This window comes from Labrus bergylta, chromosome 22, assembly GCF_963930695.1.
Source record: "Labrus bergylta chromosome 22, fLabBer1.1, whole genome shotgun sequence".
NCBI lineage: Eukaryota > Metazoa > Chordata > Actinopteri > Labriformes > Labridae > Labrus > Labrus bergylta.
Window position 1 is genome coordinate 10,532,138 of NC_089216.1, and position 22,389 is coordinate 10,554,526.

Genomic DNA, 22,389 nt, shown 5'->3' on the forward strand with positions numbered 1-22,389 from the left:
TAAACCTATGAAGTTCAATTTCTGGTGACACAGTCAGTTCAGTGTTCTAAGTAAATGTGATGGGTATGTATAGGACTCTCGACTCTCCATCGTGCATGCAGTAGTACTGGCCTGTATATTGTCCGTGCAATTCTGATGAACACATTGTCAGGCATTAGATCTGGGCAAGCTCATTAGGAGTCATGAAAGACTTGAATCTTTGTGTTTTAGATTTGTAAATGTATCAATTTTAGTTGAAGAATGTGTTCAAATTTAAATAAAAGGTGGCTGTTAGCTGTATCTATGTAAAAAGCAAAGAGGGTGACGGAAGGAAGTGAGATGCAAACTGTTTTTTTTCGCCTGAGAGTGTCAGAGAAGGATGAAACAGAAGATAAAAGACCCAACTCTGCACCCCTTTCCTGTTTTACCTGCTGCTACTTTCGCCCCAAGATGAAGTTCCAAATGTCACCTTGAGAAGTTGATGAAATTTGCTTTGCGTCCACCGCTCCCTCATGCTGTTGTTTACAATGCCATTCACTCGCAACCGGGACATCTTGTAGTTTTTGATTAGTTACACGATCAGAATTTGAATTTGCCTTTCAAAGGACCTTGAGTTGCCACCGCATTGTGTCATTATTTTTTGTTACATTCCTCTCATCCATTTCAAGATGATAGCCCAAATGTTTCCTTCACTGTTACTGAGGCTTTTCAACATGATGCAAGTTCACAGCAGTGCATTGACAGCAGTACATTTAATCAAAGATATGTTGGAAGTGTTGACTGCAGTTGGGAAATTAGGTTACTGCAGGAGGATGAAATAATAAATACGAGCAAAGTAAAAGAGATAGAATAGTAGCAATACAAAAGCTAGGAAACAATGCAATATTGAGATACTCTAGGGAATATTGTGGCTTATTTCATTACTTTTCTTATAGCATATAAAAGTTCAATTTAAAATTAATTCTTTGTAGGATAAATTCATTGGAAATAAGAATTTGAGAGCATTCAACCATAATTCCTACCAAGTAAAAAGTCAGTGGAGATTTAAATGTTAAAGTCAAAGCGTTTTTTAATCAATGGAACCAATCGCTGTTACATTAATTGTTTGGCTGCTATTGATAGTAGCCACTGACTTAAACTTGTCACCTATTGCAAGAAATAGTTAGCTGCTCTGTCTCGGAGATCAAAGTGAAAATGGTTCTTCCATTTTTCTGACAACAGATCGGTGTGAAGGTGGTCTTATCGTAGGTATTTATTCAAAAGCCTGGACAAAAGACATTATCTTTGAGGTGTGGAATGCAGCATTAAAAACTATGGCAACAGAGCTTGGTTTGAACTTGAGACGTCTTTGTGAGAAACAGTGAGGGTTAAGCCCAAAGTTAGCTTGCCTACCCACTAATCCTCGCCTTTTGAGACAGGCTTCACGCCGTAATAGATCCCAGAAATGATGGAATTAGGAGAGGATAACACTTTTTGTGTTTCGGTACAACAGAAAAACAAAGTACGCTCCAGAAATCTGTCACTTTTCAAAGCTTTTTTTTGCAATAAATCTTCTGCTTCAAACATATGCCGACACCAAATACAAACCATAGTTGGGGAACAAGCCAAGCAGAAACCGACAGACAGGATGACACACTCTAGGCTTTGTTTTTCCACCAGAATGTGACCCCCCCCCCCCCCCCAGGCTGTATCTCAGGAGACCTGTTGGTATGGAAGAGAAGTTAAAAGACAGCTAAATGTCTTGGCATCCCCTGACAAATTGAAAGGGACAGTGGTGCCTGCGTCTGGTGAAAAACAAGGAACGACTTGTCACCTCTACCAGTGCAGGAAAGGGACAGGGCTATATCAGTCTTTGTACTTCTTGTTTCCTCCTCATTTACATCACTTGCACTCCTGTTCTGTCAAACCAAAGCCGTGCATAATGTTAAAGCAGTCACACAGAGTTCTTTTTTATGAAGTAGGGCCTCTAAATTGAAGACCTCCAAACGTTGTATACCTTTCAAACAGAAAACAGTGCTTTTGCAATGAGTTTGTTGGTCATAGAAGTTTGGTTGTCATTATTTTTTCAGCAAAAAATGTCAGACACTGATCAGAACTGATCACACCTCAGAACTCGTGATGGGACATTTCATAAACTAGAGGTTTTGTGGTGGCATTTCCCTCCGAGGAGTTAGCTTCCCTTCTGTTAAAACATGTCAGAACTTGCAAGATAAATATTGACGAATTCAAATGATAGCTGTTTGTACATTATTGGTTACATCTGTTTATTGGGCAGTCACTTAAAATTGAACTAATTGGAACAGTTTTCCACATTTACCACTGTCGTCTTATTTTGAATCTTCCACCCTAATAAAGATCTTGCAAATTAAAAGTGTTCTAAAAGTCACAGCTTATGTTTCGTCACTGCAACCATCAACTTAGTTTGGATTTGAACATTTGTGCATTCAGATGCCAGTATATTACTTTCCCCTTAGACTTAAGCGGTGACTGACAGTACCTTGGGCATATTGACACACAGAGACAGGAGAGTTCAGTCAAGCCCAATCTTTTTTAATCCCAACCATGCCTCCTGCAGGACAATTCCTTAAGTCCTGCGGTGATTTCCTGCATGCCAATGCAGGGCTGGACTCTTGCCGAGCTATCGACGGCTGACCCCTCCTGTATGGAGCAGTAAGGTTGCTCATAACCCCTGCTCGTCTTTCATTATTGAGATGTGAATGAGGAAGGTCAGGGGGGTGGGCTTGCATCGATCGGTCAACACAGGAATATCTGATTGTCGCTCGGGCGGCCCTGCCAAGACACTCTTCTTCATTGGAACAAAGTCGGCCATTTTGAATGCTCAACAAGGTTTAAATGTAGATATACCATATTGAAATGGCTGGTTAAAAAAAAACTGCAAGGTCATTCGAAATCTCTATCATTTTTTTTTTTCTATTTTATACTACAAAACTGCAGCTATGAAGCTACGTATTTATTGCTAAACATAATGCTTTCTTCAGATAGAGTGGTTGTTATTAGAGCCTATTCCTCTTTGTTACACGAGGTAATTAGCAGCTGAGTACCCTCCCAGAAGCAAAGCACTATGGGAGACTGTTAGCGAAGAAATGCAGTTTTAGGCTTTGAAAAAGGGCTTTGAAGAAGGAAAGTGCTGGAAGCACATACTGGCCTTAGTCGGACATTGGGAGTTACCATGGTGACAGTGACTGGAAATGAAAAATCTGTGCTTAAAGGCAGGCCTTGGTGTGTGTGCAAGAGTGTGTGTGAAAGCGGGACTGAGAAGGAGAACGAGAGAGAGGTGGGGATCAGTGATACAGTCTGCTTATTGATTTGTGTGTAGATTATAAATACAGCCAATGCAGCGCTATTCTATTCTGGTGTTGGTTGAGTAGTTTTGTTTTCCTTATTCAGACTAACTTCAGAATTTCTTCCAATCTTTCCAAACAGAGATTGAATAAGCATCCGAGGGAAGGATTAGAATCTTTTTGTTGTCACTGTGCGGCGCATGCAGCCACATAAGCTCCCCAAAGCATCTCCTTTTGACTCGACACAGCAGCAGACGTCGCTCTTTGTGTGTGCAACAAACACGACTCGATGCCTTGCAAAAAAAAAAGTCAGACTGGTGGCATTTCTGCAACTCCTTTTTTTTATTTTATTTTATCCCCTGCCTGTCCATCAGAAGGCCAACACAGCAGTTGGGACCCCTGGGTATCTGGCACGAGAATCTGACGCTTGTGGAGACGCTCTTGAGATGGGCTTAGAATCTCTGCGGGATTGGTTCAAAAGGCTAAGCCTGGTCAGCACTTCAATGGAGCCTGTCACTTGAATATTTCAGGATGGATTCCTTCAGGCTGTGAGAAGAGTATACTGGTTGTGCATATGCATGTGCATGTTTGTACGCACCCTGCTAACACCCGTACATACACAGCCTCAACTAAGCCACTGATGCACATACGTCTTGCAAATCTCCCATCACACCTTGCCCGTCACATCATCGTTTTTCTCCAATTTGTGACACATTAATATTCATACGACTCTGCCTGTAAAAAAAAAAAAATACAACCCAATCCTCACTTTTACACATCCTCCCTGGAATGAGCCTCAGCCTAGAAATGGGCCTACAGGCACCGAATCCCCAAGGGCCCCTTTTGCAGGAAGATAAATCAAGCGTCACCAGCAAGATAGGGGAGCAGCATCATTTGTTGGCAAGAATAGAAAAATTCATCCTGGAAATCGTAAATCATTAGACGGGCAGGCCCCGGTGAATAAGCCTCACCCAGCAAACAAATCGATTCGGGAAGTTATTGCACGTTTCAATCCTCCCTTCTGCCTCCTTACAGGCACCTGGAGAGACCCTGTGGGCGTCGTGATTTACATACCCCCAGATTAGACGCCTCTTGTCTTCTGACAGACATTTAAATCACACGTTATTTATTTGCTTACTTTTAATGGGAGACATGTATCAAAAAAAAAAAACAAAAAAAAATCTCATTATGGCTTGAATATCAGGATCAGCAGGTTTGTTTCGCCATGTGTGGGTATCTGGAAGTGAAGCTTTTCCAATCAGAGCCCATTCTTCTTTAGGCAACACATTTCAAAACATGTCTTAATTAACTATTGTCCTGAAGCTGGAGGAAATAAGTTTTTCTTTTCACCCAATTTCTCTTGGTAATAATTTCTGACACCATATTAGTACCTGCTGCTTTTAATTACTTCATGCATACAAATTACATCCAGTCATATATCAGTTTCCAGGTCGAGACATTTTGTTTTAAAAACGGTTTGTTTCCATTTGAAATTCTCCACTCATGCAATAAAATAGCCTGAAAAAGACAATTGATATGTAACTAACGGATCATAAGTGTCGAATATAGCTCCCCCATGGGGAATTCTGCATAATGTACCTTACAATCTGTCAAAAGTGGTATGTTCAGTTGCCAGTCAGTCGTAGTTGCCTTGTTTTAAACCAGAGCTGTCAGGGGACTTTTATTGACAGGAACTCCATGCTGTGTATTAATTAACCACCATCAAGCTGCTGAATCATATGAATCATACATCTCTGCATGTACGGTGATGAAAGCATTTGCATACAACTCCAGGCTATTTGTCTAGTTGAGACTGTATAAAGAGAGGGACGATTATTTTGGCGATCTGTTTGGAAATATATATGATATCAGTTTACATTAGTGTTGGATTCAGTGAATTCCACTCTGGCTTCAGGGCCACAGCTCTATAGATGTGAAAGAGATTGAAACTTGTATTGGCACAAGTTGGAAATGCTATCACGTTGAAACAAAACATTATTCTTTTGCTCTCTTTTTGAGCGGCGCAATTTTCAAGATGCATATCTCCTGACGTCCAAGGACATGGCAGGAAGGGGAGATAGGCTGCACTTGTGAATGCATATCAGAAAAGGGTCGAAGAGGATTCAGACGCTACACAATGTCTATTGTCTACAAAAGAATTGTTTTCCATTGCCACTTGTGAAAGAATAAACTTGAACTCGCTCATCTAAATGAATTATCATACAGGGCCAAGCTTTGATGCTGTAATTCAAACAATACACTCGCAGTATAAACTCTATCTGCACTACAAGCACTTTTTACCAGATTTATCTGGATCAGTAATTTTTCTTTTCCCCCCCTAATGTTGGATTTGGAAGCGTCTTAACTCCCCCTGCACTCTCCAGCATGTGCCAGATTCAGACTTTAATGGAATTTCGGTGTGCACAGCCAGATAGATGTCTCCAGCATGTGCAGAATCACGGATTGACCTGTCAGGTGGAGAGAGAAATTGTATCACCTGATACCTGTTGTTGCACAGAAATAGATGGATTAATTTCAAAGAGGCTGGCTGAGCAAGTTTGATCTGTCTGCAGCTGGATTACGTGTCACAGGGATAAGATAAATAGCTGCATTTTTTATTTGTGTGCATTTATTCTGAAAAACAAAGCTAGCATAAACACGCTGGGGGAAAAAAAAAAGCAGGGTCAGCCACAGTGGTGTCAGTGAAAACTCGCCCTGATGAAACAACCCATGGTTTAAAGCTCAGTGAGAACAGCAGCAAACCTGAGGTAAATAATATCCTCCTCAGTAGCAAAGCTCCTCATAGGAGGAGTGAATCCCCTGAGATGATAACCTTTGTCCAGACCTGCCCTCTTGTCCACGTGTTGCCTGAAAACTAACAGCCCAGAAAAGTCTCTGAGAATGAGTCTTTTTTTTTTTTTTTTTTTTTGTCTCAGCTCTTTCTATTTTTGGTCAGAACGACCCCATTATCTTCCAACTGCAAAGCTATAACTTTAAACCTTTTTTTTTTTTTTAAATGAGTTCTTCATTGTATGTATGACAATGTTGACACTCAAATATCTTAATTAATCAAAAATTGACTTAACCTATGTTCTAGATTAGTTTTTGTTGAGTACTTACATTACCTCAGATATTTCCAACGGTTATCAAAGCCAGAGAAATCATTGTTTTTATAGTTGTGACGGGACTTGTCGTCTTGCAGCAGCCACCATGATGAGCCGCCATGACAGGACACGAAATGGTTATCGTTGCCAAGGAAACACCGGATGTTACGTCAAAAACCGCTGCATAAGGAAGTGTGAGCTGCTACTGACAGAGGCCGTAGTGTTGCTGTAGGTGCTACTGTGATTAAAAACATCATGTAAATTAAACTCGGATACATCGTCGGTGAACATATTCTTTTTCTCAGGTCTTTTTTTTGTGCCCGTTAATATTGACTATGGTCAACACGGAGTTTGTTTTCGGGAGGGGGAGGGGAATTGCAGGGAGAATCACTCCCATGATTCCCCACCAGCCTCGGCGTCATCTTTTTTAATTGTTTTGATTGAGAGCCACCTGGTGGTGGATTTTACATACCGTGCGTTTTAAGTAAGGCAAAAACAAAATCTCTGGATCTCTGGAGTGAAGAAGAGTTTGAGTTTCTCCTTGGATAGCTGTTTGTGTTGGGGAATCTGACACTTTTTGCAGAGGTACAAAAGTATGCAATGGGGCAAATTCTGCCCCTTAATAGTGACACAGTGTCACTCTATTCCCTGCAGTGGACTTTGGGTTGCAATTAACCATTGCATGTGCTTCATATCACGGGGCAACTTCCTTTAGTCTCATGTGCGTGGTTTTGTTAGCCACACAATCTGTGCAACGTTTTTCTGATTTAGACCCCAAGTTAGTTATTACTTTCAAAATTCCTCCTGAATTATGTTACTTAAAAAGAAGTGTAGTTACAAAAAAAAAATCTGAAGAAGCATTAAGTACACAAGCCATTGTTTAGAAAAATAAAACAAAGTCTGAGTTTGACTGCTGTGCTGCATCCAGGGCTCGACTGTAGATCGCCAAAGGACTGAACATGGACAACTTGAACTTGTCGTGAACACGGCTGCGTACATTATTAGTCCCGGCCCTACAAGCTGTTTCTGTACAGTTGACATTGTTGTTTAATATTGAGCATAGAGTCACAACAAGTTCAGATGTGTTCAAATGGAAAATGCCGGAAACATTTTTTTTTCCCTCTAAAGTAAGTGGCAATAAAAAGCACATGGAGTGAAAAGAGAAAGGCATTAAGAGGCCGGGTTTTTCTTAGTGTGGGCTTCAGTGAGCGAGGGAATGTACAAATAGAACAAATCAGAGTCGGATAAAGTTTTGACTGTTGTTTATATGTGTCTCATCCATCATCGTGAGCCATAAACAAGCCCAGTCTCTCTCCTCCGATATTATTTTAGTCATCACCTCAGTGAAAGTGCCCACTCGCCCCCAAACACGGCACAAAACAGAAAAAAGCATGTGTTTATCAAGTGTTCACTTTGGGCTCTTGGGTTTTTTCCAAGCGTAGACGAATCCATATATAGCCTCCGTCTATAAAATCTCAGCGTGAGTGGAGATTTTTTTTTTATTTTTTATAAATATCCAAGAAGTCTGTATATTCCAGTTGATCAGCTCCCCACATTCATCCACTGTATCTCCCTCCGATTGTTGCTGAATTTGGATGAAGTGCGGCTTATCTTCCAAACACAATATTAGAGAGAGAGAGAGAGAGAGAGAGAGAGAGAGAGAGATAGAGGGGGGAACTGTGTGATGTAAAAATCTTATGAAAGCTACTAATCTGTGTGAATGGCTGAGAGGGATTATGCTTGTCAGGCTTGGAAAAAAAAGAAAGAAAAAGAAAGCCAGAAATGCTCTTGGTTTTTTTTTTTTGGGAGAACTAGAACTGAATTTATGTAAGCACTGGAAGCAGTTCATGAGAGATGATCAATCTCGACCTTTGTTTGACCATCCCTAATGAAACTCTTATTCCATACTTAATAGAGCCTGATAAAGGTCATCCATATAGCTCATGCACATAAACACTCCATCTTCACCGTACTGACTTGGCACTTCTTTCATTTCTGCTTAGTTCCACGTAGTTAATCCTGTGGGAAAAAAAGGAATATGGTTGATGTTCTGTCACCCATGCTGTTTGTACAAACAGTGCTGCAGAGCTAGATATATTTTTATGCATATGCCACCCAGTAAGCAGGTAATGCTGCAATGTGTTAATCTTGAATGCACCTGACATTTGGCAACATCTTTTTTTTTTTTAACATTAAGATGCATGCACATGTTTCTCGTACTAATGCTCATGCCTGTATGTGAACAGGAAGCTCCCTGGGCGATGCACTTTGAATACTCCTCCTCACCCACACTTTTGCCGTCGTATAACTGTAAACATTTATTCCCTATCTTCTTTCGCTTCGGCTTTTTAATCCACGTCGAAGCGGCTCTCCTGGCATTTTGGAAACAAGCTCTGAAGCTTTGCAGTAACAGTGGAAACTGTCGAGGGGATTCAGGAGTGCCAATTTAAGATAATGTACAGCATATAGGTACATGTACAAGTGCAGAACATCAGCTTGTTTTAATATGTTTGCAAGCATTATCGATCATGGGAGTTTAAAAGGTTTCTTCTTACCAAAGGGGGGGTGTCCATTTGAATCCTGACAGAAAGAAAAAAACATTAGGGTAAGTGAATGAAAGATATAGTGCTCTAACATGTTGGCCTCTACCTTTTAACCCCCTGATTATTGTTGTACAGTTGCTCAGTAGCTTGTATAGGATGTTTTCATACTTCAGGTACAAATGTTATTTTAAATATATATTTCCTATCCAAAAAGACAGAAAATAAAAGTCTGTTAATTTTTACCAATAATACAAATCCCAGACTTATCGGTTAATCTTCATGATTTTTAATTGACATTGCCTTTTATCTTTTAGTTGTTCTTTAACTACTTCATCTGTTTTCATGTTGAATCCTTGCTTAACTTTCAAATCTTGCGGATTTTTCTTGATTTTAGTAACTCAATTGTTGTTTTGTGCATTGGCACAATTGCAGACAAAAGCGCTCCCTTTCTGTATTCTTTAAGAATTTAAACAACAAGAAGATGATGATGATAACCACACATGACAACCACATGACCACAAACCACCAACAAACACAATCCACATCGTTTGTGTTTGGTTCTCCGTCAAAAAACCTGCTTCTTGAAGGTTTTCGTATTTATTCCGAAAAAATCTTGGATGTATATTCATGGCAGTCTGTTGTTGTAATGATGCATTCAAATGTTGTCATTACAATCAGCAGTCAGCGGGGCTGGCTTTTTATCATTATGTTGTTTTCAGGAATACAAAATGATCATATAATCTCGGAAGATTAAGCTCAATCTTTCCATCTGACTGGCACTTCATGGTTTTAAGGCTGCTTTATAAACAGGTCTTCCTCATGGAATTAAATAGGGACAATGATTATAGGCTCTTTATCGTATGGCACAGTTAAGAATTAAAAAATGAAAGTTGCTGCAGCAGAATCGCGGGTATTGCCTTTTTTTTTTTTTTTTTTTTCTTCCATCTATTTCTCTCTTCACAAAGTCTGGTGCCTACGTTACCCACTGTGCAACCTGATTCAGGTGTGTTACGCTAGTAGCAGGGAATGTAGCGTTGAGCCACTAGCCTCAAGCAGAGATTAGCGGGCTACAGAGGTCTGGTAAACTCACTCCTTTCTAACTTCACACACCTCCAGATTTTCTTTTTTTTTCTTCTCAAACTTGTAGACTTAAGCACTTGAGGCAACTTATCAGACTCCACGCAGCTTCCTCTGGAGACACAAAGGGCTGGAAAAGCTATTTTCACATGGGTAAAAGTGCTCCGCAAGACTTAACACCAGAGTCCATTACCATTGTAGAAATGTCTTTTATAGGCTTTAATAACAACATGTGTTGAATGGAAATCAGCTCATTTCAGTGGCTTCGGTTTGATCAATACATTCACAGATAGAACTTAAGTTACCAACATCGAATTTAAAAAAAAAAACAACGCATATCCCCACATATTTTGTCCGAAAATAAATCCAACCACAACCAATGGAAGCCCCCGAAAGTACTGACCACAATTACGACCTTTCTCTACCATTTCACAAATAGGCACAACATTTTCTATTACACTATCTGGTTTAACTAGACATTGTAGATATGTCACTACAGCAGATGTTACAATGAAACGCATAGCTTTAGCCACTTTCCAATCCATCATGAATAACAAAACATGAATAAAATATATCTGTTGGCATAATTATGTCTTCTAAAACACCCCTTTGTTAAGTTTTGCTCCACAGCACTGAAGCAGATGTGTTAATAAAACCAGTTTAGCTTCACTGGATACAACAGCATGTACTAAAAGAGCATTAGCATGGCTGTTAAGAGTTCTTCGATGATCCCCAGCTTAGGTTATCTTTAAAGTAACTCCCAACAATGGGACTATATAAATGATGCATTATTCTATAGCAACTTCCCAACAGGAAACTTGATGCATATGCTCCTTAACAAGCTTCTCTATGTGAACAATGGACCTCCACTGGGACGTTCACTGATAATTCCTCTCTCTGTAAAAAGAGCTACACTAATCGACACTCAGCAGTTACTCTTTTTAAAATCGTTCTTCTCAAGATAGAAATGCGTAGGCTCAAGGCCATTGCTTTGCCTTCTTTTTTCTAACATATTCTGAAGGGTTTTTTTTTTTTTTTGCTGGAGTTTTAAGGGTTGCTGTTTTTATGTTTGTGTGTGTGTGTGTGTGTGTGTGTGTGTGTGTGTGTGTGGGGGGGGCGCCAAGAGACAGGCCGAATGAGAAAAGATGGATGCTGCGGCGTGCAGCTGGGAAAGATAATGAATGAAGTCGACCGTGGGTGGCGAAGACCATCACTAAAGCATAATGGGTCCCAACAGAGAGACGGGGATATTGACCCGTCCGTCACTCCCCTCCCTTACTTTTCTCCCTGTCTTACAAATACTCCCCCCTTATGAGTGTGTGTACACAGCCTGGCACAGACACACACTCTGCAGTGTACACATGAATCAAACAATCCCAAAATGCACTTTGTCATTGCGCACACACACACACACACACACACACACACACACACACACTGCGAGTCCCTACAGCACCTTGTGCATCTTTTTCTCGTCCTAACTCGAGAAACTTCTGCAAGTGTGTGCGTGTGAATTTCTTGGAGGTGGGGGGCGGGGGGGGCCTCTGTGTTTGCTCTTCTTAACTGAAAGCAAATGGAAGAGTTTGTGCTCCATGACAGGAACTGTGTCATCAAACACATACGAACTGTGCAAGAAACTCCACAGAGAGAGAGAGAGAGAAAGAGAGAGAGGTCCCCCTCCATGCCGAACGCCAGCTGAACCAGCTCCGCTCTTATTTGACTTACTTCAAGCAAACTTCTTTGATAAGGCTTCTCTGAAAAGCTCTCAAAGCCACTTGCTGTTTTGGAAGCAGACTCAGCGACGCATTTCTTTCCGTCCTGAACTTTTAAAAGCTGGCAAACCATTCTATACTTCCACTTGGGTGGTGTATCTTTGTCTGATGTAAATCGTTCCGAGTTCTGAGAGGGAACAGTGGTGCACACCAATTGTCTTTCATTACTCTCCAATGTGGACACATCTGTCTAGCTTTGACAGCAGCTGTTATCTTAGAAGGCTTGCTGTTTACTTTTTCTTTCTTCCCTTTCATTGATTTATTTATTCGCACATTCATTAATTCATTTTTTCGCTGTCCTTAGTCAGTGGTCAATAAACTGAGGGGACTCAACCGCCTAACATCAGAGGCAGCAGCAGGGATCAGTCGGCGATTATAGTCATTACAGTTTGTGCTTACATAGGGCTCTTGCGCTTTGTGCCACATCTCCCTTCGTCAGCTGGCAGTCTGAGCTCTAATCTGCCAGTTATAACAAATGGCAGACGAGGGAAGAGGAGGAATAAGCTGTAAGAGAGGAAAGCAGGAATGCGGATAAAAAAATGGGCCATTGGTGGCAAAAAAAAAAAAAAACCATATTTGAGTCAGAGTCTTTCTTTTAGTCTCACCTGTGACATAATGTAATGTTATCCTTTATAATGTGCTGTCATCATATGTCCAGTGGACCTTTTGTTATCATCTAGAAATGATATACCATTAATGTATGCTTTTCAAGGAAGTCATTTCAGCCCGTTGTTTACTTGGGTTGTGGAAAACGAGTTTCCAGCAAGAGGCCAATTAGAGCGTTGAGCCTGCAGTAGCTCCAAACCACCTGCTGTCTCCATCCTTCTATAGTGCGTATGGAAACACTATACATATTTAAATGCATCACTCAAATGTGGATCTATTTCCCTCTCCCCCGCCAGTTCAAAGGGCTACACCAGAGACAAGTGTCTGATGAAATCCTAATTACCCCCCTAATTGGTAATTGTGAAGTGGTTGTGGCACGTGGCAACGGTGCAGCTTCTACTGCTATCGATCGCCCTCCTACTCTGCCTATTGATTTGCACTTGATCCATTTAATTGCAATTATTCTTCCACCTTATATTATCCACCTCCCCCCCCCCCCCCCACCCCCGCAAGACACGAACAGAAAACTGATCAGCTGGTATTTTTCATGCAGAGGTAAAAAAAACAAACAACAACAAAAAAAAAACTGCAGTGCAGTGATGGAAGAGGTTTTGAATGAAGGTCAAGATCGATGTTGAGGCTGGGATTAAGTTTTTCAATCGACGTTAAATACACTTGATGATGCTTAATCCCTTAAGAGGAAGTCAAACTATGATTTAAAAATCCTGATTTGGTGCTTGCTTATTACGTTCTAGGTGCAACATCAGCGAATAAAAAACAAATATCCATGTCATGTTAGGACCTTGAGATATTATTTTCTTGTTTATCTTTTTACACATTACAGTACACTTATAAACACATACCATACACAGGAAGTCAAATAACACACCTTATTCCTGGTACAATAATACACTTAGTAGTTACCTGATATGTTCATCTTAATTTTATTGTAAAAAAAAAAAAAAATGTCCAAAACACAAAGTGGCAGAAATTAAAAACAGCTATGGGGTTTCTTCTGTGGTGGAGCAGGGGCTCCTCCCACACACGTGATTTAACTCAAAATGTTAATTGAACGCCCTCGATGCGTTTTACTTGTTAGAAAGTGTTAACGTTACAACACACTATTTCTTTACCAACATACTCAACTTAAAAACGCATCCACGTGTGCCGACGTCTGTTTCTAAGATGTTATAAAGCAGGAACTGTGTGAACGTGTCCATCCATGTAAGTGTTTTGTCGCTGCTCCAATCCCTCGTTCCTTACATCTCTTCTTTCCACCTCACTTCTAATTTCATGTGACACTTAATCTTAACTTGTGTTCTCACTCGCTGATTACAACCCCCCTCCCCCCTCCCCCTCCATACACACACTCTCAATTCTCCATAGAATGAACTAGAAATGGTAGTGAGGAGTAAAGGCTGTAGAGAACAGAAGGCTGTTTTAGGCCTCTATAATTGTTTCTCGGTTTCACGGACTTGACCCCTTATTTATTTGACTGGCATTTACGACCTGGGAATTAACTCTTCACTTGCAGGGACAGTCAAGAGACAGAAGACTGGAGTGAGTGGCAGTGGGTGATGCTGGCTGGCTGGTGGGGGGGGGGGGGAGTGAGTTCATGAACCCATAAAGCTTACATGGGAGAGACTTGACAGACCATATCTCATTACTGGCTCGGCTTGGAATGAGATGGGCCCCTTTTTGCTTGTCCCTCACTGGTTCGATTGATTAGTCGGCAGCCAATCAATGTTAATTAAGGTGTAGAGAATCCTTTAATTGTGGCGTATGAATCATTGTGTCAGACCCCGCCTTGACCTTCACAAGACTTACACTGTGAATGCCTTGCTGGGGAATAAATACCGTTAATAAATTGTAAGATAATGGTCGTCCTAATGGCTTTTCGATTTGATCGACAACGATCCTGTATATGTCCTGTAATTTTGGCTCCAATGGAATCCATACTCCGCTTCACTTTCTGTCTTTCACTTTGCAAACACATGATCAATACCTGTCAAAACATTCAAGAGTTAATGTTGTGAGATAAGCGTTGCCATTATGCGCGGCGAGTCACTCTCGGTGCATAAGAAGCGGGGCTGTGATTGATGACTGCCAAAAACAGAATGGCACATGAGAACACCACCGGCACCGTAATTGTGTTTTTTAATGAAGACCTACATTTCGTGTTGGAGCTGATTTCGCACTCAGTTGATTGTGTCTGCCCCCCCCCTCCTCTCCACCGCCGCTGCCATCCATCATGTGTTAATAAGAATGTAACCTGTAACATGGGTTAAAGACTGGCTCTATGGCCATGACGTCCAACTCTACTTCCCCAATAGAGACATGAATGTAGCCATACCAGTGCTTTCTTGGTGAACCTTCAAAGAAAGGTGAATGTCAGAATGTCTCAGAATAAAATGCACACTTGGGTCCCCATTCACACAGCTTTGTTTCCTTCACATTTTCAAATAAATTGTTAACCAGGGTGCTTTGTGAGACTGTTATCCACCACTGTGTCTTGTGACTTATACGTCTACACATAAGCAGTGTTTTTATGTAAGACAAAGTTAAACTAATGAATACAATTGTATGTACTTTGGAGGAACATAGAAAACATTATTATCTATTTCCACTAATATATACAGTACAATCTCTTTCCAATGGTCCGTATAGAACTTCTTTTCATATTCTGCTTCTGCTGTGTATCTAAAGGAATCCTTTGTATTAAAAGGAAGAGACTGGATGAATCATTTCCTTAACCAATGGAGCTTCTTACTCTTCATAATCTCTTCTACAGAATGTAATACTTTAAACTTCATTACCCACATAGTAATTATCTGACTAATATGCAGTTGTATATTCTGGCCATTTAGGAGATTGTCTGGTGAGGCTATTGTTGCTGGTTTTTCTGACAGACCTTTTCTTCTCTTTCAGATGTAATAACCGGACCCAGTGTGCCGTCGTGGCCGGACCAGATGTATTTCCTGACCCCTGCCCGGGAACCTACAAATATCTGGAGGTCCAATATGAATGTGTGCCCTACAGTATGTATTCCTTCATTCTTCCACACGCTACTGCACCTCCCTAATGCTCTTATCCATTCTCATTTCCTATGAACAGCAGTGACTCATCAACAAGCCAATCATCGCGTATGCTCGTAATGTTCCAGATGCTCAAAAATATCTCGAATGTGTCATCCAGTTTAGTAGAAAAGATTAAGACGCAGCAGTGGCAGCAAGGGAAGTGAAGACGAGTGATGATTCCTGTGATCTGTGAAACATAACATCCTGTTGGAGTACAGGAAATATTATTGACAGTGTTGTTTACATGTAGAAAAAAAAGATAATCTATCAGTGTGTGCTTATGGACAAAATACTACTCTTATAAAACTGTGAAGTTCTTGTCATGAATGACAAATCATTCACGCTTCATTTCTCCAATCTACATGGACTCAATTATTTAGAGAACTTGTTGAGCTTGTTTATTTTGTACGAGTGTTATCTTCATCGGGACATTGGCTGTGTAATTTATTAAAGATAAAGGAAGATAAAAGTGCTAAAGCCACTGGAAACATGGCTTTGGATATTAAAAACGCATTCATAATATTAAAGATTAGTCTCATCAAGCGTCCATGACAATATTAGTGAAAATACATGCTGGTAAATTAAAAAACCAAATGTTGCTGTTAAAACAGTATGTCCATAGTGTGTAGGCGTGGTTGATCACATTTTGTTTGACATGTCCCTGCCTCCACACACACACACACACACACACACACACACACACACACACACACACACACACACACACACACACACACACAACAGTGGCTCATGTGACAATCATGTCCTTAACAGAACGCTTGATTCTGAATCAGAGAAGCACGCATAAGGACTGCCATCTAAAAATATTCACATCAGCTCGTCCCTCAATGATGTGCTTCAACATGCTTTGCTCTATCACACGTTAGCGGCGGTGCCTCTATTTCCTCTAATGATTCTTATGCTTAAAGAACCTCTGCAGCGAAAGCCAGAGTTACATTTTTTTTACAAAGCTAAACTTGGTAATTCATGCTCAGCACCAGCTGCTGAAAATCGACCAGTGATTGCTCGTACTCAAAATACCACTCAACATTGCTAAGTCTAGGTCGACAAAATTGCAAAGTAACTTCCCCGTGATTGCTTCTGCGATTTGTTCTCACATTTATTTGCAAGATTTTCTCTAAAAATATAACCATGACCATTTTTAAACACAAAATCATTACACTTCATCACTACAGAAACTTGGTTTTGGATTTCAACTTATTTGAGGGGTTTTTCAGAGGCCTGCTATAATCTGCAATAAACGCTAAATAATATAGTTGCATAGCTCTTTCAGACTCGGGTGTCCAGTGGCTTTAGGGTCAGAAAAATTGCCGAGTTGCCGAGCAGAATAACACAACTGTGAAGGGATTCTGTCAACAACATGATGAAAGTCGCATATGTTTCATAAGATGAGATATCATAAGATTTATGTCTCCAACCTAACATCAGGTTTCACAGCAGTTTAATATATTTGAGGACTCATGTCTGATTCTCAAGTCTTTGTAAGTATAGCAGCAAGGATGACCGGTTGAATTTTCATCAAAGCCAAATGTACTCGTTTCACTTGTTTTTCGCTTCAGTTCAGCTCAGTGGACGTCTGTTAATGTTCAGGCTAGTGAGGCATCTCGGAAGGGGGCAAATAAAAAAGGATTTAATTAGTGCGGCGGTAGAAAAATGCTGTCAGGCTCATGCACAGAGCTTGAATGGAAACATTTGGGCTGGGAATGGAAGGACCAGCATGGGGTGACAGGATGAACACATTCACAGAGGAAGTTCAGGTGAGGCTAGAGGAAGTGGCATGGACATCACCATGTGACCTTAGGTATTGTTTTATGATGACCTTTGAAGTGGAAAAACCAAAGTCACCATAATTATGCCTGCCAAAAAAATCTAATCTGTTGTGTCAGTGGAAATTTTGGATCACTGGTAATTTATCGGTTTAGTCTGCAGCTGCTAGGTTCAAGTGAACTCTAATTCAAATTCAAATCGAAACCATCATTTTTTTTTTAAACATTTGATGTCCTTACATGGCTCCCTCAGTAGTTTACCTCAAAGGAGCTTTCATGTTTCAGAGTAAAAAACAGTTCTACCTGTGATCCAGCGCTGGCAGATGGCTCTTTTGTACCAGACCCTCTGCTATGAGCACATTTTGCCACCTCAGCCTCTGAATGTCAGAGTCTTTGCTAGATGTCCATGTAGACACTGACTTGACTAAAGCTACTGCAATAAATAGAAACAAAACTTTTGATCAGTCCTCTAGTTTTCAGTTTCTGTCTGTATTCGAATACTAAGTGTGCATTGCGTTAGCTGCCAAAATACATTTTTCCTCCAAAATTTTTCCATTGGGCATTTTGCAGGTCAAATTTCCATTTACTCACATGGGAACCTAGAGAGGCTTTGTTTAATCTTGTTTAAACCAAACCATGCAAACCTGCCTACGGCAATATGGACTTGAATTTTGTCGTACTTCAGTGTTCTACATGGCATACCATTATTTGAACAATTTGTCAAAATACGTGTTGGTTGTTTGAAATTGTTTTCTTTCAGTCCTGGTTACGGTGTTGGATAATATAAACTTGGGGTGGCCTAATTTTTTAAAGGCTTCTGGTGTAGCCAGCAGTTATTTGGTCAAGTGATAAAGGATACCTCGGCTTTGACTTCCTTTTCAGAGTGAAAGTTGTTCGACAGTCCAATTAGCAACCCAGAGAATGGAGTTCACATGGAGAGATGGCTTCCTCTTACAGATTGTTGGCTCCTCTTATAGTTATATAAGATGCTAAATCTTGGTGAGATGATTGTTTCTGGCTGTGTCCCGTCCACATTTGGACTGTTTTCATTAACTCAACCAAAGCCCCATTGGACACAATCAGACAACAATGCTTCGGCTGCAGACCAAAACCAAAAGGCTTCCAACACCAAAAGATTGAGGGCAGTCACAAAAAAAGCTCCGGTCCAGTGCAGAGGGTTGGTTTTTGCCAACCTTCCCCAATCTTTGTGACTGAATTTAATAACTATCCTGTCCACTGGAAATTCTTTGAGACCCAGGGACCCACAGCTTTCCCATTCAGCTGTCTGCCCACTTCCCCTTCCTTTTTAATTATATACTCAACTTCCTCAACAAAAGCCAAGTCAAAACAGTCTGCTGAATTGTTAGGAAAACTGCTTCTGGCAGCTTTGTTACTGTGACATGGGGGCTGCCTATTAGGTTTGCACCAGGGAGGAAAAATCGGGGGCACCTTGTCTGGAGTAAGTGTAGATGGTGCCCAGAGCCATCGTAGGATAAAGAATTCTGCTGGCATAGCATAAACATTGCAGAAGTCATGTAGGCGTTTATTTGTATATTGAGCTTGAGGCAAAGTGTAAAACGGTCACTTGAGACACATTTTTATTGCAGGGTGTGAATGCAATTCATCTGTGACGGCCCAGTGGACTCTCTCCTAAACAAAGCAATCAGATCCTTTTAGCAGGAATGAGCCACTTCTGCAACAGTTTGATGTGTGTTTTTCTGACTTGAAGCGCTAAATAAATGGAATTTTGATGTTGAAATCTCTAAGAAATGCTTTGAAAGACACATGTATTGGTAGAAACATTAAGGGAACGTGTATGATTGGAGAAACAGCAGCTCAATTCTGGATGGGCTTTCAACACAAGTCTTCTTTCCAAGTTCCTGAGACAGACTGAAGGATTTGAGTGTCTAATAAGAGAAGCAGCCACCCATGACTTGGACTCTCCTTCAGTTGTCGAGTTCTGACTCTGTATTCCACAGACGAGCTCTAAGCCCTCAGTCCTAATAGTCCTTTTCTTCCAAGTCCTCCCTCACTTTCACTAACATTTTGTCCCTTAAGTGCTCTCACTGCCTTTTACCCCCTATATCCCTTTATTTGCTCCCCAACTTCACAAATCCAGCCGCCCCTCCTCCTTTTCACCGCCACCTTCCTTGACAGCTTTTAATCTGTATTCCGCTTTAGGAGCTCCTCTTTTCTTTTTTCTTTTTTTTCCTTCTTTTAAGGATAGATTACAGCTCTCCTCTCGATATCTTCGTAAGCCTGCGAGATTGGACGATCGGATCCGCTGTTAATAACATCAGAGGAGTGTGCTAAATCGATGGACACATGGCCGCAGACACAATGTTGATTTTATTAATTTGCAATTTGATCCGCTCCATCAGTTGTAATAAGGAGAAAAAGACATTACAACATTTACAACTATGTGTGTGTGTGAGCTGTGTGGCAGTGTCACAGCACGGGGCGATCCATCGTGTTTTCATTTGAACTGCCGCCTGGATAATTATTTGATATTAGCTGCAGGGAAATAGCATAAAATTGAACAACAGGGGAGGGAAAATATCACTGATAGCAAGCTAAAACAATGGACACTGAAAAGAAACCACTTTTTGTCCGTACCCATATTAGTCAAAGTGGAGTCATGTGAACATCAGAATACACTCATTTTTCATCTTCCCCAGCTCCCTTTCGCCTTTGTACTGCTGCAGCATGTGCATGCTGCCCAATGCACTCTCCAGATTAGTAAAGCGACCCTCAGGCAGAAGCGATGTGCTGACCCTTTATGATGACTCATAAACATGACAGAGCTCCGATGGCTGACATCTGCCTCTGCCCCGCCCTCTTACCTTGAATTTTCATGGGTTCAGCAGAGAGAACCTATGTCTACTTCTCTCCGTGCCGTATTGAAACCTCCTCCTTTCTCTCATTGCAACTTCTTTAGCTCCTCCCAAAGGTTGAGCTCATAAGAGGTCAACACAACTGTGTCTCCGTCCAACGCCAACCGAGTGTTTGTTTCCTTGGCAGTAATGAAGCGCCGACACCCCCTCGGTGGCCCTTTCTCAAAGTTGTCAAAAAAAAAAAGGAAAGCAAACCTGGGTTACCGCAATGTGTTTCGACATTTCTGTTGTTGGTCTGCAAGCTTTCTTGTATCCAAACCCTCTCCCTCCACTAATTAGATGGATGGATATCTTTCTGTGTAGTTTCCATGGCAAATTTGCTAATTTTGCGAGCGGTCAAACCTCAACCCCCCCCGAACGTTTTTTTTTTTGGAAGGGAATAATTACACATCCTTTTCGGAAAAAGGCTTTTGTTCAGTGCATTTTTCAAAATTGACACCTCAGTATGTAATGCAAGATGAGGTGAAGAGAAAGTGAGAGACTGAAAGAAGGCCGAGACGAGGAGAGAGCCGCAGAACAAAGGAAGAAAACCTGCTGGCAGTCTGATGCTATACATAAGCCACTGGTTCCCCCCACTGTTTGCAGCTAATAAGGACAATGTGAAATCCTGTCTTGCACAGTGGGACCCAGCTCAGCCTTGTCAGATATTGCTCACACTTTGGAAGCTAAGCCAGGACATATAATCATGCAATCAATTCTGCGATTTGAGCGTAGCACAGTATAATCCTGAGCTCCTACCTCATAGAAACTCACCATGTAATTTGTCAAGTTCTTTTACTTCCAACTAATCCTAATTGGTTTTTAATTCATTTTGCTAATAATAACACCCCAAACAAGTTCAGGGGGGGCCCTCAATGAATAATGAAGTTGATTGTTTTGGCATGTTTTACCCGGCACCTGCTACCTGTTGGCAGGTGAGGCCATGAAATCGATGGTGTACACAGGGCTATTGCTAACAGTGCAGCATGGGCAGAATGTAGTGTCATTACAGGGCCCCATTATGCAGTGGTCACGCTGAAGGTAAACACCACCTGTGTGACCACGATTGGGACTTCATGGCTGTGATATGGACCCTGCCATTGGTCATGTGTCACGCCAGGGTCTCTTAACTGTTTAAACGTTTGCCCACATCAAAGGATTTTGTTGGGGTCGTTAATAAAGCAGCGGGACATGTTTCCTCCGGCATCATGCTTTGGCCGCTCAACTCGAATGCCCTCATAATGTTTTGCCGCTGTGCTTGAGGTGACGAGAATCTCACAAACCGTTAACGTTCTACCATTAAGGCTGAAATACATTTTATTGGGAAAATATGAAGGACCATCAGGGCAATTTTTTTTTTTAATGTAAACTCATTAGCTATCATTAGACAACAGCTAACACTCCCTGTATTGAACCAATTCCTAGCTATCACCACAATAACTAAGTAACATGACTGCAGGAATAGAATCCCAGAATTAAAGCATTTTGACAAATGTCATACATAATCAATTTGCACCCATCATTAGAATTCAACAACTTACCATTTCCATTTGCTAGGATTCAGTGCCCTTCCTGTTACATCATTTCAAACCATCAAGGGATTCAGTGCTAGTCAGCTGTTGATTAACAGTCAAGAAAGAGTTACCATATATGTTGTTAAACTTGTTATATGGCTAGATGTCCTTCAGGGGGTTTGCTATCCACTGTCTCTTTAAAGTTACCTCCCATTTTTAAAAAATGGTTAACCATCAAGATTTGTTGTCAAGTTTTGATATAGACTTATTTCAGCTTCCTACCCTAGGTTACGGTCCTGATGTCAGTGGAACATGGTCACCATTTATACATTTCTAATTAAACCATTTTCATGATCAGTACCCAGGCACTTCTCTTAGCCCCTGGATAATCTTGTTGCAACTTTTAAGCTTCTCAAAGAGTAGATCACTCCACTTGATGCTATCAGTAAATCTACTAAGCAGATTGTATGCAGTTTCAGTGGCTCTCCTCGCCTTTGAGCTCTCAAATCCACGTTCATCAAGTCTTAGTGTGGGAGTCAGCACCGTGACAGCAAATACATCACACGACCACGCCCTCTGCGCTCCCTGCTGAAAATGCCGGTGACCATTAGCCGTCTTGTTCAGACAGCGTTTTCTTCCTCTCCTTCTCCCCTGACCTGAGCGGACCTGCTCCTCGCCTTCCCGTGTGTGAAGGAGGCCTGTAATGGCATCACATCGCTCAGTGACAGCTGACCACTCCCTAACCCACACAGAAA

At 41.1% G+C, this 22,389-nt stretch overlaps 1 protein-coding gene across 1 annotated transcript in view; it reads left to right on the forward strand.

The window, feature by feature from the left end:
* The window catches only part of LOC110003601 (adhesion G protein-coupled receptor L3), a 219,866-nt gene that overhangs the window by 100,715 nt on the left and 96,762 nt on the right, over positions 1–22,389 (forward strand). The window contains exon 5 of the mRNA XM_065950385.1: positions 15,312–15,421. Coding sequence (XP_065806457.1) covers positions 15,312–15,421 — 110 coding nt within the window. The remainder of the gene's footprint in view (positions 1–15,311; positions 15,422–22,389) is intronic.